The sequence below is a fragment of the Montipora capricornis genome, chromosome 3 (assembly GCF_036669925.1).
Source record: "Montipora capricornis isolate CH-2021 chromosome 3, ASM3666992v2, whole genome shotgun sequence".
NCBI classification, from domain to species: Eukaryota; Metazoa; Cnidaria; class Anthozoa; order Scleractinia; family Acroporidae; genus Montipora; species Montipora capricornis.
In genome coordinates this window covers 2,566,693-2,581,692 of record NC_090885.1, presented here as the reverse complement: position 1 = coordinate 2,581,692, position 15,000 = coordinate 2,566,693, and the positions used below count along the sequence as shown (strand labels likewise).

The 15,000-nt window shown below is 38.6% G+C and overlaps 1 protein-coding gene across 1 annotated transcript in view; it reads left to right on the top strand.

Moving 5' to 3' along the window:
• The window catches only part of LOC138041057 (heat shock factor 2-binding protein-like), a 12,827-nt gene extending 2,879 nt beyond the window's left edge, over window positions 1–9,948 (top strand). The window contains exons 4-12 of the mRNA XM_068886834.1: window positions 114–250; window positions 698–715; window positions 1,021–1,152; window positions 2,274–2,560; window positions 2,930–3,003; window positions 3,790–3,826; window positions 4,055–4,112; window positions 5,032–5,079; window positions 9,459–9,948. Coding sequence (XP_068742935.1) covers window positions 114–250; window positions 698–715; window positions 1,021–1,152; window positions 2,274–2,560; window positions 2,930–3,003; window positions 3,790–3,826; window positions 4,055–4,112; window positions 5,032–5,079; window positions 9,459–9,518 — 851 coding nt within the window. The 3' untranslated portion in view covers window positions 9,519–9,948. The remainder of the gene's footprint in view (window positions 1–113; window positions 251–697; window positions 716–1,020; window positions 1,153–2,273; window positions 2,561–2,929; window positions 3,004–3,789; window positions 3,827–4,054; window positions 4,113–5,031; window positions 5,080–9,458) is intronic.
• The last annotated feature ends 5,052 nt before the right edge of the window (window positions 9,949–15,000 follow it).

The window sequence follows — 15,000 nt, the reverse complement described above, 5'->3', positions numbered from 1 at the left end:
AATTAAAAAAAGAATAAATAAATGAAAAATAATGTAAGTAGCCTCCCCATTATCCTAATTGCATCACTATGCTAATTCCTTGGGCTTAAATTCATTTATTGACCTTATCACAGACCTTGAAAACTCTGAAACAGAAAACAAGAAATTAAAATCAGAACTGGAACAGTTAAAGCATTGCTATGATAAAGAATTGGAACTGCTGAAGAAGAAAAATGACTGCCTTCTTGAAGATTGTGAGAGGCACAGGGAAGTAGGTCCACAATGACAGTAGATTAATTAACAAACACAGGCAATCATCTGGTTATAATAGTTTTGTTTGATTCATGCAACTATTCAGTTCAATCAATAGGCTAATAATTAGTCCACTGTTATGTAGACAGTTGTACATTAAAGTCTGGTTGGTGACGTTGAAGCAGAGTGGGATCTGCAGAGTAGCTGCAGTTAGTAGCGCACTTGAAGCTGTATATAGTCTGTGGTCAACTGTTGCTAAGGTATTGAATTGTAGCAAGCCCCACATCCACTTATGTCCCCTTTTAACCCAGTCACCTAGGAGTGAGATTAATTATTAACAGATTTTAATGCTAGATGATTTTACTCATCAATGGGTTGTTAAAAATTATATTAATTAAATCATCCCCTTAAACTGATATTGTTTGATTCTTTTACTGACTGGTATTTCATTCCTTTTCCTTTGCAGGAGAAGCATGAACTGAAGGTATGAATACAATGACACGTTTATTGCATAAAGGGAAGATACAAAAGCTTTGTGATAATAAACCAAAAAACGGACATCTTTTGTATTTAATTTTAGTCTTTCAAGTCTAGCCTCATTTTCTGTTGAGAATGTTAAGACTGTCACACCGAGTGACTGTCACATTAGTCATGCCTTTATGTGAGAAGAGAAACCAGCAGCGAATTGAACACAACTATACCTTGTGAAAGCTGGCTAACTTTCCTCCTTGTTTTTAATAATAAGAATGTTACTACTGTCTCTGTAAGTAGCATGTGGTCATTTTGCAGTGTCAGTTGTTGGAGATGAACCAACAGTTGGGAGATCAGTCAGAATACTGTTCATCCATGGGTGCTGCAGTCTGTACCCTGTTATGGCGAGTGTCTCGGCAACAGGACTCCATAACATCTCTGTTAGGAGGGGTATGTCATTAGTATCATCATCATCATCATCTAGGGTTTTACTGCTAAGCTTGGCATCCATTTCTTGAAATTCCAGGGGAGATAATTTTCTTGGGAAAGTGCGATCAAAGATCAAGTTGTTATTCTAAAATGCTGAAACTGAGACCTGTTGGGTGGGGTCAGTTCCTTATTGGATAGGTGACCCGTTTGTAGGTAGTCGGAACACCCTCCCCCTGGGGAAGTGAATCAGTGTGAACAAGATTTATGTCCTCAGGGTTCTTTTATTTTCGCTTTGCAGTATATATTAACCATTTGATAACGGTTACCGTGAAAGGGAGATGAAGTGATCTTCGCACTTATCTGGACAATTTCAGTAAATGCAGCTTATACACAGGTGGAAAATCCAGGTGGCTTCAACGAGATTCAAAAACAGCCAACAGCTACCCGAATTTTTCAGTTGTCTATAAGAGAGAACTAATTACCATGTCACGAGACATCCCAGTAAGCCCCAGGTTGGCTAACACCATCATGCATGGACGAGTCCCCGGAAACAGAGGGCGTGGTAGGCCACGGAGAAGAAGGACATCTGTGAGTGGACAGGCAGTAAGCCATCGCAAGCTATTAGACTTTGCTGAGATGAGAGAATTGATCCAGAATCAGAGTGCGTCTACGGATCCTGAGAGATCTTTGGTGTAAAAGAACAAAGAAGAAGATATTAAGAGACAATTGCTTAAATTGTCCAGATATAAGTGCGAGGATGACTTCTCCATTTTATCTATAACCTGCACTTCAAATCTACACATTAATGTAATACTCTAAGATTTAAATACGCGCTCTGCGTTAAATTAAGTCGTCTTCTTAGTTTACTTCGCTCTTGAATCAAAGCTTAAGCTGGTGCTACCAGAAGCCTGCCTTTGCAGCGTTCATTATAACTTTTCTTAGACTTTCGAAAAGTCCTTCGTCTCACTCGCTCATCCGTCTCGCGTCCGAAAAACCACGCTTCGCTTGCCAAAACATTTTCTTTCTCCTGGGATTCTCGTGAGGTCGACTTGTGGCAAGTCTAAACTTTTCTCAGCTGTTGAGTTTATTCAGATTATGATGAACATGGGAATTAACGTGCCTGATGCTTTATTTTACACCAGAACAAAACGGATGAGTTTGTACAGATCACATCGCGGACGGTTGAAAGTTACTTTGAAACGTACAGCGAAGATACCACCGAAGAAACATCAGACGAGAGTCAGTTTGTTTTGGCGCTAACGGGAACTATAACCAACATGGCGGCGGCCGCGCAAGGAAGAGACTTCCTAGTATCTAATAAAACTGGCCTTTCCCTGATTGACAGTTTCTTTACAGCATTAGTTGTCTCAACAGTGGGAAAGAATGTTAGGCTAAGGAATTTAATACTCATGGCTTTGTATAACATTAGGTAAGTGAACGTGCACTCCCAAAGGGACTTTCTATGTTTGTCGCCGGCATCAACGCGCGTCATTGTCGCTCGGTAGTCTGGAGCGCGTGGCAAACTTTAGCGTAACACGCCTGTCAGTGATAAGAAATTCGCAGCAATCACCATCGTCAGTCTCAAATTGTTTTACGTTACGACTGAGCAGCGAATGCTCTGCTATCTTTTTTCAAATTACTACTTGGTTCGGGGTTTTTAATTTCCTTGAATTTAGTTTGCCTTGCATTTCTGTTGATGGTGCAGTTCTTTGAACCTCGTTCATTTTTCCAAATAGGTTTCAGAATACGTTTAAATATATTTTTTTGGGTCAGCCAACGTATTTCCCGCTTGTTTCAGTATTGACTTATCTGGACTGCAGTACATTATTAAGAAAGAAGGAATCATGGAACATCTTATCCGCATGATTAAAGGTAAGGCTTGTGTGAACTAAACTAAAACCTGTAATAGTAGTCGAATGAAATCTGATCGATTCATGTGTCGGGATTGCCAAGAACTTCTGAGTACTCGTAGAGAAACTCTTGAAGCGGGTACGACAACCACTAAATACACAGAGGCTTACTGTTTACACAAACAACCATGCAAAGGCAGGAAAGGACGTCACATAGTGAGGATATGGAAAATACCCCACTCGGGTCCCCGATGTAGTTTCGTATGAATTTTATGAGTGGTGTATTTTCCAGTAAAACACTCCTGTCTACACTGTCTACATAATAAAACCCGCATAAAACCGCTCAGTCCGAGAATCGAACCTGGAACATATAAGTAAAAGGGGAGTGCTCCCAGGACTGCATCAAACCTTCTCCTCAAAAACCTATAACTGAATGTCGCTTTCCCATGAATTGTTCAAATTTTGTGTCATTCCCCATTATCTTATGTATCAATCAGCCACTTACGTATTTAAGTTAATAATATACTTTTTCGGAGACTTAGTCTCTTGACTGACGACCTACCGTGGTCGATGAAAAAACTACGCCGGTTTTCCCCAAGAGGCCGATCATTCGTTTCCAGCATTTACACAAACGCACTTTTTTCCCGAAAGAATATCGCGCAGTGTACGTCTCGTGGTAGCGAGCAAGTTGCATTGGCATAGATAGGTTAAATTTTAAGGTCCATTTTGATAAAGTTATGGTTTAAAATCAATCAGTTTTATTTATTCATTAATTTTCTTTGTCTTGTTCTTCCTTGTATATTTGAAGAGGAAAGAGATTCCGAACTCACACTAAATGCTGCCAGGTAAATTAAAGCACAAAAAACAGCAACTGCAATTCATTATTGGAGTTTCCACTGTCATTTTTGAGCCTCATTTAATTAGATGTAGCTCGATCGACCCTTGTTCGACGATTTTCTAATAATTGTTGATATTTTGAATCCTTCCCTTGAGTTTTGACCATAATGTTTCTCAGATTATTTTAAGACGTCGGAAATTCCAAGAGAATTTAGTTGTACGAGTTTTGTTTTCAGATTGATTCAGTCTATCGTAATGGAACCGAACTGTCTGCCAAGTCATTTGCTCGAAACGGTAAGTTCACCCCCTTAAAATTGTTATGCATATTGGTTGCTGAGGTAATGTCTTCGTTCGGGATAACGGTATACAACGATTTAATATCCATGGTGAATATAAAGCGGTCCTTGCTACACTCGTTATATCTCAAAGCATCAAGTACGTTCAGCCTAAAATCCAGCTGGTTTCATCGAAACCGGTGTTAGTTACTTCATCACCAGGTTGAGAAGTATCACTGGAATTACTTGAAATGTTAGCGCCAGTCGTGTTGTTGTTGGGCCGACCCTCATCAGAATCAGCATGGAAATCAGCTGTCAGCCTCGGACGTATGAAAAACATTTCCGTCTCTCCTTTGGCGAGAAACTCGTCAGTAGTAGAAGTATATGATACAAAGTTAATGCCCTCTGAGAGGAAGAGTTTCTTGTTTAAATCAGGGTTGGTATTAGGTGTATTATGAAACGCCTCCGGGTGCACCGTTCTCCGTCAACGTTGTGGTCTGTCCTTGAAAAGGACTCTCTGTTTGCTCTGTTGTCTTAGCGGGTATTTACATGAGACTGGGACAAACTCAGAGCGGCATGAGTTCGTATCGGCCTCCATGCATACATTTCTTTTTATGCGTTTACATGAGACTGGCCTGACAATGAACTCAGGCCGGTCTGAATTCATCTCGGTTGGTGGGACGAGACCAGAAATTCTCATGCCGGTCTTAGTTCGTACCGGTCTTATGTAAATCACAACAAATCTCAGACCTGGTCCAGAAATTTCAAGCCTGTATGCTTTTGGGTCGGCCATATATAATAATTTTTAGGCACCAAGCATCTCGTCCCGGTTTTATATAAACAACTGCAAAAATTTCATGCAGGTAGAAGTTCATATCCGTCTGATTTCGTCCCAGTCTAATATAAATACCCCTCACCCTCAGATCTTTCATCTCCAGATATCGCTACCAACACTTCAAAATCTTGCTCGAGCTGCTAAAGGGGAGGTAAGCGTATTTAAAACGATAGTCAAATCTCACAGAAATGATTAAAGTTCTGACTCAGTGTTCATAATTGGCTACAAGTAAAGAAAATGATCCTCTCCAAGTGGTGTTTATTATTTTCTTTGTTTTTAACTTGACAACTCGCATCTTCGCTTTCAAACTTACCTTCCTTAAAGTACACCTGACCTCAAAGTATTTTCTTTTGCAAGAGTTAAATGTCTAACATGTATGCTGCCTTTGCTTCTCTATTAATACTTGAACTTTTATTTCTTGGGTTTCACTCACGTGATCAGCAGCGATGTTTTTTAGGGAAAACAAAAGAAATAAGTTCAATTACCAGAGGATTGCCATGATCGGGACTCCAACATGGCCGCCGTTTCATTGTTTGGGAACTCCAACATAGTGGCAGTGACGTCATGTGAAAACCAAGATTAGCTATCTATTCACAGCACTCCCTTTTATGCTCTTATAAGATTTGAAGAAAAATAGCGACCGCGTTCAAAGAAGCGTAAATGTGAAAAAGAAAATGGGGGTTGGTTGAGGGAGGGAAAATATAAACCAAAGAAAGGGGAAATAGATCACGGCCTAAAGGATGGAAGGAATGAGCGTAAAAGGGAGTCGCAAGCGCTGAGGATTTGGGCTAGAAAACGCTAGTTACGTGAAAGTGATATGAATAAATTAGGGACTGGGATCTTGTACTCGCTCTGCAAGGGACTGGTGTAAATAGGCCCAGTGAGCTGGCATTCATTTGTCCCATGGCCGAGCTAGTGAGAGGTACGAATCTATTTCCTCACTGACGTCAAGAACTAATTTACATTGCCAAAGTTCTTTCAAAACTATAATGAAAAGTGGTTTACTGCCTCGGCCATGGGACAAACGATTGCCAGCATCTTTCTATTACATACCTTATGCGGCACATAAAAAAGTAAAATCTGGAGAAGCAAATGTATAAATATATATGTCTGATATTTAACTTTTGCTAAATAAATATTTTGAGTTTAGCTGCACTTTAACAGAAGCTTAAAAATGAAAATCAAAACTTCCATGTAATATACTGAGAGTCACAATGTGTGTTTCATTTGTTTTCTTTGGTCAAATTGTCAAAGCAGCGTCTCCTCCATTTTCACTTACTTGCATTCATTGCTATAATCTGGAACAAAGAAAAAGCGGTTTCAACTGTTTTATTCAAAATTTCCCGAGTTTTCTTTCCCTCTTCGAGATTCAAAGTGTACTGAACAATAGCTAAAGAGTTTTTTTGGGAATTTCAATTGGCTCTTCTATGCAAAACGGGAGCGCCATTTTGCTTTTGATTTACACCAGCATGGCCGTCTAATCACGCGAGTGCAAACCAAGAATATCCTAAAACAATTGTTTACGTCAGTTTTGGTGAAAGAGGTGAATAATACTTACCACAATTCACGCCCTTCTCGGCGAATAATCGTTAAATATTAGCTATTTATTTATCTAACTAGACGTTTTAATGTGAAAGTGATTTCTGGCGAGAGGAAAGAGGTAATTGGGATAGAGGAGATTGGACCATTTCATCACTCCCGGGATAATACGTTATTAAAGAGAAGGCCAAAATTGGTAACAATGAACGATTTGAGAAAGATATTATGCAACGTCAAATGAGAATTCGGAAGAATCCGAGTTCCCATATTCGAGGTGTTATCGCCAATATTCCTTTTAGTGACTGCGCAATGCAGTTGAGGACCGTGTGTACTAATTCAAAGGTATTTTTGCGCGGATACTGAATATGGGGGAAAACCAGATCTTAAAAAGTGTACTGGAATCCAAAAAGAAAATTGGGAGTAGCCACGCATTTTTCCAAGATAATTAATCAACAATATTTGTAAAAAGCTTTACATTACAAAGCAATGTATGGCGTTCTTTTCCAAATTGAAGCTTAATTATCTCTGAAAAATGCCTGGTTACCCCCAATTTTCTTTTTGGATACCAAGAGTACTTGCTAAGTTCTGCTTTCTCCGCAAAGTTTTGAACCGCACAAAAATCTCCCTGTATTAATAAAAACCACCCATAGGAAATCCAATGATTTCGAGATGCGCAGAACGTATGCGCAATAACAATAGTAGCCACCGTCCTTACGAGTCATATTGTTATCAAAATTGGGCTTTGTGACTGCGTGATGCAGTCGTAGTCTATACCCAAATTTCACGCTTGCTCATCGCAGTCTCCATTAGCTCAGTGGTTAGAACATCTGTACTAGATCACGGAGGGGCGTGGGTTCAAATCTCCTATTGGGCTCAACCTCGTTCCCCTCGGCGGAGAAAAGCCCTGGGAACGAGGTTGATATGGGGCTCGGATTTTTCCGAGTACCCATTTGACGATGCATAATTAAAGATTTAATACGTAAATAAGGGCAATTCATAGTTAAAGAAACCATTTTACCCCATTATTTAATAAGACTTGAATGTTATGCACAGTTTTATAGGATTACCATTGCTTCAATGTTAACGTAACACCACTGACCGTCTCAAATAGTGTGCTGGCTCGCTGAGGCTCGCCAGCAATTAACAATTACGTTTAATGCGTCGGCATTGCGTCAATTAATTAATTAATTAATTAACAAGTTATACTTATTTTCACAAAGTCTTCTTATTTTCAAGCGCAATCGTTTGGTAGTTCTTTTTAATTTCTGAAGTCCAACGGCGCGTAAACGACCGGACAAGCTGAAACTGTAAAAATTCCGCTGAAGAAGACAGTAAAGTCGAAATCGGTACGGAAAATGGCTTGTTTTGGGTGAGGCAATGAAAATCATGTAGACAATCAAAATAACAAAAATCTCTCACCTTCTTACAACTTACAATTCTGAATCTCTTCGGACCAACATGTGCAACTTCAAACAAAATTCAGGGTTTGTAGAAAAAACAATAATTGTGACGTCAACGATCGATATTGCGCACACCCCGAATCTGACATACACAAGAATCGAGATTTCCCTTGCTTCAATGTTAAGGTAACACCACTGACCGGCTCGTTCTTTTGCGGTAAACCGAAAAAAAAAAAGAAAATTTAAGCCAATGATGAACTAAAACCGTAGACCACTTTCATAGATGGCGTCCTCCATTACATTTATTTACAATGACTGCAAAATTCTCGCGCGCTCATTGGCTAATTTTTATTGTCAGTAAGCGGACAGACACAAAAATTTATAATTCATGCGATAATGACGCGATATTGCTCGCGTCAGATTGAAGTTTCTGGCATTTTTGTCTCGCTTTCTTCTCGTGTTTTGACTTAATTTTGACCCTTCTACCTTTTTTTTATTATATAAAACAAATTGATGTCACTTTTTCATGCGTCTGTCCTGTTATTGACAATGAATTTCGTCATAACATTGTCCGAATGCAAAAATGGCCGCCAACAAATTATTCCTTTGTCTTTGTGTTAATTAGCCTAACTAGCTTCCTTTTACAGCCCAAATTCTTTCAATTTTACGCGTGTGAACGAGGCTAGTTAAGCTAATTAACACAAAGACAAAAGAATAATTTGTTGGCGGCCATTTTTGCATTTGGTCAATAGGCTACTTGGGAAAATACCATAATACTCTTTGTTTGCCCCTCAAATTTAGGATAAGCATTGTTTTTGTTTTCTCTTGGAATCATTGTAAGTCCCAAGAGAAACTGGAAACAATGGTTATGCAAAATTTGGGGGGACAAACAAGGAGTATTATGGTATTTTCCAAAGTGGCCTATCGTCAAAGCATAGTACCTACCACAGCTACGTTGACGAAATTCATGATCAATAACAGGACAGACGCATGAAAAACTGACATCAATTTGTTAACTTCATTTTGTATTTATATCATTAATTAGACTTACTGCCCTTATTTTAAAACAAATATTCCTTGAAAATTTGCTTGTCTTAGCGAGGCTAGAAAGGCTTATTAACATTAGAACAGAATATTTTATTTGGCCGCCATCATGAAAGAGGTCTATTGCATATTTTCAGATGTAATGAGCAACCCGGTCATCTTTCTCTTCCATGTCTCATCCCACCCCACAAATAGAAGACATGGAAGAAGACCTTTTTCTGTTAATGGTCCTATGTTATGGAATAGCCTTCCTAACAATATTAGTGAAATTGAATCTTTAAGCACTTTTAAGAAGCAGATCAACATTTTTTGAAGGAGCATTTTAACTGTTTTTATTATTATTGAATTATTTTCCTTGTAAATATGTATGTACATTAGTCGTATATTTCATGCATTATCATTGTAAAGCGCTATTGGTTTCTTAGTAGAAATAACGCTATATAAATAGAAATTATTATTATTATTATTATTACTCCACCCCCCACACACGTTCCCCTTTCTGCTCGAAAGAAGCCTCTTTATGCCATAATTTACCGTTTTCTTTCAGTTACGAGAAACTCTTACTGAAGTGCTGTCAGATTTGCAGTTATACATCAATGACTTTTAGCATTTCAAACCATTCTTCATATCTGTGAATTTTTGAAATCTTTTTTCTTGTGTTATCAGATTTGACACAAATTGTACAAATCTCGTTTTTATTTAAGAAATTTGGACAAGTTTTTCTCCTTTAGGTTTATATATTTTGAGTCTATGTTTTTGAGCTTCGAAATTCAGTGGTGTTCATGTATTATATTTAGTTTACTTATTTTATACTTCTTTTTAATTGGAAGTAAATAAAAAGTAATGTTATTGTTAAAAACTCTTTACACGCGTTGCTCATGGGCTCTCTAGAAATATCCTACAATAGGAACACCCTCATGTCTGCCCCATCAACCCCGAATGCAAAATGCGGGCTTTGATGATAGTCACATTTTGTTACGTTGATATCCTCAACTTCATCATTACTCAGAGGGATTCGTATAATTGGGATATGACTGTGAACTTGCTGCTAGCAATTTAGACGAACGTAAAAACTCCATGCAAAATAAATGCTGCAAATTGTGACTAATGTAGCAGACGAGAGAGACGAAACATTATTGCACAAGTCTTCATGGCAGCAGGCATACTGACAATCCCCTCCCGCCATTAGAATAGCTCTGCAAGACATTCCAATCCAGTAGCAGTCGTCTTGTGGGACGCAGGCTCGTCCTTCTACTTCGTGAAGCAATACACCTGAGTTTATTTCATGGTGATATTTACCACAAGCCACTGTTCTATTATCATAGCTTGGGCAGGTAACTTCTGTTTCCTCGTTTTCACATATTGACTGTGGATATGGTCGGCCGTCGTCTGGTCCCTTACAATTGAAGCATCTGAGGGAGTTTGCTGTTGGAACAGAGAATAAAGACGTCAGAATCAATATGATAAACTTGCAAATGCCACTTGGTAATACATACGTGCGACCATGAACGGCATTTTACTCGCAATGAATGAATGAAATGTATTATATCTGAAGTGCAGGTTATACACGAAACTGAGACAGAAGTGATCCTCGCATTTCTAGATCTGTGATTGGCTTCATAGCTCAGTTTTTGCAGAGCATTGCACCGGCACCGCAGAGGTCACGGGTTCGATTTCTGTTCAAGCCGCCTGAATTTTTCAGGTATCGATGATAATAATTAAAACGACAATTTCTTAAATTGTCCAGATAAATGCGAGTATATCGATCACTTCTCCCTTTCGATCTTCAAATACATGCAGTCGTTAAAAGGCGTTCTAAAGTAGAAGTTTTTCAAATAAGCAAAATCATTGACCAAACTATGATTACATATGAAATTTTCACCAATCAATCAATTCTTTATTTAATAAAGCAGGTTAAAATTACAAAAATTACAAAGTAATAGTTGCATCGGCAGCTATCAGCTGATGTGGACCTGCTATGTAAAACTATTTAGAATATATGAAATGAAATATAGACTAAAACAATTACAATTACAATTACTCCATATGCCCAATTACAAAAAAGCTGCCATAAGGATAGGGTAAGACATCTAAGGGAGACACTAAAGAGTGTATCCCATCCCATCCCATCTCTCATTCCTTATTGAATGAAAAATTAAGAATGTCTTTTGATTGCTTTCTAAGTATTGCTTTAGACCCTTCTTTGCTAACATTACCTAGTTTAACTTTTTTATTTATAAAGTTCCAGATATTTGGGCCTCTATATTGGATTGGACTTCTTCCAAGTTCAGACTTTACCCTAATAATATTAAATTGACCATTGTTTAAAGGGTCAATATATTGCCATATATACTTTTCTCTAAAGTTTATCATGCGTAGGTTTATCTTGTCCTTCCACACATACTTATGAGCAGTTTTCGTAACTTTAGATCACGATTCTCAGATACATTCAGTGGTATTTCGTTTATTCAAATATGTGAATATATCTAATTTAAACTGAATGCGCCTTTATTAAACCCATCAGTTGCCCCAAAGGTTCTCAAGTCAACTGTCACTGAAATATACAAACTTTTCGTAACTATGGGATGTGGAATATGATTTCAGTGGGAGCGGATGTAAAGGCCTTCTCTCGCCGGCGGGTAGCGAGGAACCGGCTAGAATCCACGAAGCATCGGGCGATCTAGTCAGTAACGAAAACTCAGACACGAATTTAGTGATTTTACACTTATTACACGATTTTACAGTGATAACCCTTGATTTTACAGAGATAACCGTTAACGTAAGTCTGATTCTGTGACTTTGCCAAGGAAAAAAAACCTAGCAAATGAACTGATATTTTCCAGTTCATGCAAGTCTGCACTCTTTGCCGGGTTAATTTAATTAAACAACAAAGCTTACACTCACCTGTGTCCACTGCGAATAAGACGACTGCGACAAGGATGACTTGAAAGGCTTTGCTCTGTAAAATTCTTGATTTCATGATTTACGAAGCATCATGCGATTTAATAATCAGGAGCTTTCTCCAGCTTGCTTTGCAATCCGCGTCACAGCTTTGCCACACTTAGTGCTAAAGAAATTAATCTAACTCTTAACTTGTATTATCTGTAGTTCTGATTACAGTCTCCATTTAGTTGTTTTCCACGAATTCCGTCGATCAGCGACAATTTATGCAAGTGTTTGGAGTAACTAAGGTCGTTATTTTGAAGTTTCAATGTTCCAAACTTCCGTGACGTCATAATGTTGTTCTGGAAACACGCGATGCTTTGTTTAATTAAAATCATTTGACTGTTTATTTCCTAGCTAGAGATAGTTGTTTATTGTTGAAAGGCTTGTCAGTGCAAGAGACGAAAGCCGTGGAAGCAACTAATCGAAAACAGATGGCGGACAAATTGAAGACGTAAAGTCTGGGCTACCTTTATGTGTTCGGAGTTCTTTTTTGCATAAACCGCGGCTAATATGGAATTTATTTCACAGTCCAGTTGGACCAAAGACAGTGAAACGGTTGGATGGTTACATCAACTTATATTGTTGATGTGTATGAATATGACATCTCCGTGAAGTGATATTATTCTCTATCATGAATTCACGTGGTATTGGATATAATTTAAATGGAGTCGCATTTTGACCTCTTTCAGCTCCCAGATGGGTTGAGACAAAAGCGGCTGCGATGGCGAAGCAGTATGCGGCGCCATCCCGCGATTAGGGAGCTTATATAAGCACGCGCGTTTTTGAAACGCGGACTGGCAACCGGAAGTGAGATGTTTTCCCTCTTATATTGTCTTCCCACAACCAAATTTACATTGCCAAGTATCTTTTCTCCAGTAGAGATGATTCGTTTAAAAATCTGGGAGACACCACTGTCCTGGCATGCGAAATGTTCTATTCCGGTTTTCGTCCGCGTATCAAAAACGCGCGTGCTTAATTAAAGGGCTAGGTCACGCTATTTTAGGTAATTTTGTTAATTATGAGCTCTAAACGTCAAATTGGCAGAGCAAGAGTCTTTCATTGTCAAAAACATAACAACTGAGAATGATTTTCCAGCTTTGTAAATGACATTTTAATATAGACTGATGTAATTCTTAAAAACGTTGGGCCGACGTTTTTCAAAGTTACCCAAATTCAATCCATTTCAGTCCTCTCCAGTTTTGTCCATCCATGTGCCTTCTTGGCTTCCCTGCGTTTTGTTAGAGATCTTCTATAGTTTTGAACAGTTATTTTGATATTTTAGTTAATTCTATGACCATTCGATCAGTGCTGAAATTGCCTAAAATTGCGTGACCTAGCCCCTCTAAGTTCCCTTATGGTGGAGCATTACACCTATACTCTATTACTCAAGCCAGTTGCTACTACCACTTTTGCTTTTATTAGTCGGGCGACCGACTCTAGGTTTACCAGTGTATTTCTTCGCAAATGGCCGTCACGTGCAATGGGCAATACCGCAGATATGTAGTGAAGGTTCAATGTTAATTTCGCTTCATTTTCATTTCTCTTCGATAACCTTAGAAGTGATTCTCTGCGATGGTAGGCATACATGAATGATTACAGGAATGGCAGGAGCGAGTTACGGTGTTAGGTCCAATACGTTCAAACCACTTACAGACTGTTCGTGGTAGACCCACATCAAAACACGAAAATGAGCGTCCATTTCGAAAGTCGTTGTTCCGCGAACTCTTGCTTGGCAAATATCTCAAATGTTGCTATCAAGCTCTTACAAGTTCTAAAGAGATCAGTTGAGCAGTCATTGAGTACAAAACATGTGCAAACTATGACTAGCAGTGACAGAAGTACATTAAGGAAATTTACCCGAAATTTTGACGCTAATATTTCTGATATTTGATAATCAATATAATGGCACGGAGGACAATAACAACAACAATAAAGCCGTCACTTACCGAAGCGAAGATGCAAGTAACTTCTTTAATGTTATGACTGTCATGATCATTATTTCATATATTTTGTACAATGTATCAAGTGGATTATCACTTCTATCGATTTCTCCTTGTACTGCATTAGTTTTCTGTGTAATCATGTACGTTCGCGTGTTGTATACGATTGCGTTACCAACACGAGCAATGTTGAATGTCCTGGGAAAATGTGATGTATTAGGGGAGGCAATGCAGCCATTTGTACATCATCAACATGATGGCGTAGTGACATTAAAATATAGAGAGGAATTGAGATCTCGTTATGCTAAATTTGTTTATTGGAATCATAACCGTGTTGTACGTGAATGCCATGTGTCGAGATGTCGTGATCGCGAACCAAGTAGGATTCCTGTGAAGAAGCTGAAACGTCTGTCGCAGAAAAGCAGAAAACGGAGGGTATTTGTGTGGAAAAAGATTCTTAAGATCACTCCTTTGCCGTCAAAACTTCATGGTTACATCAGTTGCAGGCTGAGTAGTCAAATGAAAAGAAGGCGAATAATTGCCAGTCTCCGTTCGTTTGAAAAAGTGAGGAAAAAGCCAGCTTCCATTCGACGAAAACTTCGTCAAACAGTACGTTTACTTTCTTTGGAAAATACACTGGAACACGAAAACGCGTAAATCTGAAGAAATATCAAGTGCTGTACACATGCTGTGGACCAATGAGTATGTACAAGAATGCATGGTGATCATAGACGATGTTGTGCTGAAATAAATCTATGTAATGACATAGAAACAAATCCTGGGCCTCCGATGAATAATATTGATTGCTATGTCTGAGAACAATTACCAGCTTAATTTTAGTGAAAGCGACACAGGTAATCTACATAACAGTGATTCAATAATTGAGGGATATCAGTACAGTATACCTATAGACAGTGCATTTGAATCGCTCTTGTCACAAAATTATTCTTCATTTATTCCGACAATAGGATGTCTTGGTGTTAGTATCTATCATACTGATAATGGGAGTTATAAGATTTTTGATTCTCATGCAAGAGATGAATATGGTAGAAGCCATCCCCAAGGTACATGTGTACTATTAGAAGTACCATCCATTCAGGACTTAGTACAGTATTTCCAGGCTATACACTCACTTGGTGACAGTTATGCACTCAGGAGTTATATAACTCTGAACTCAGAGGGCTGAACTCAAATGCGCTTTAC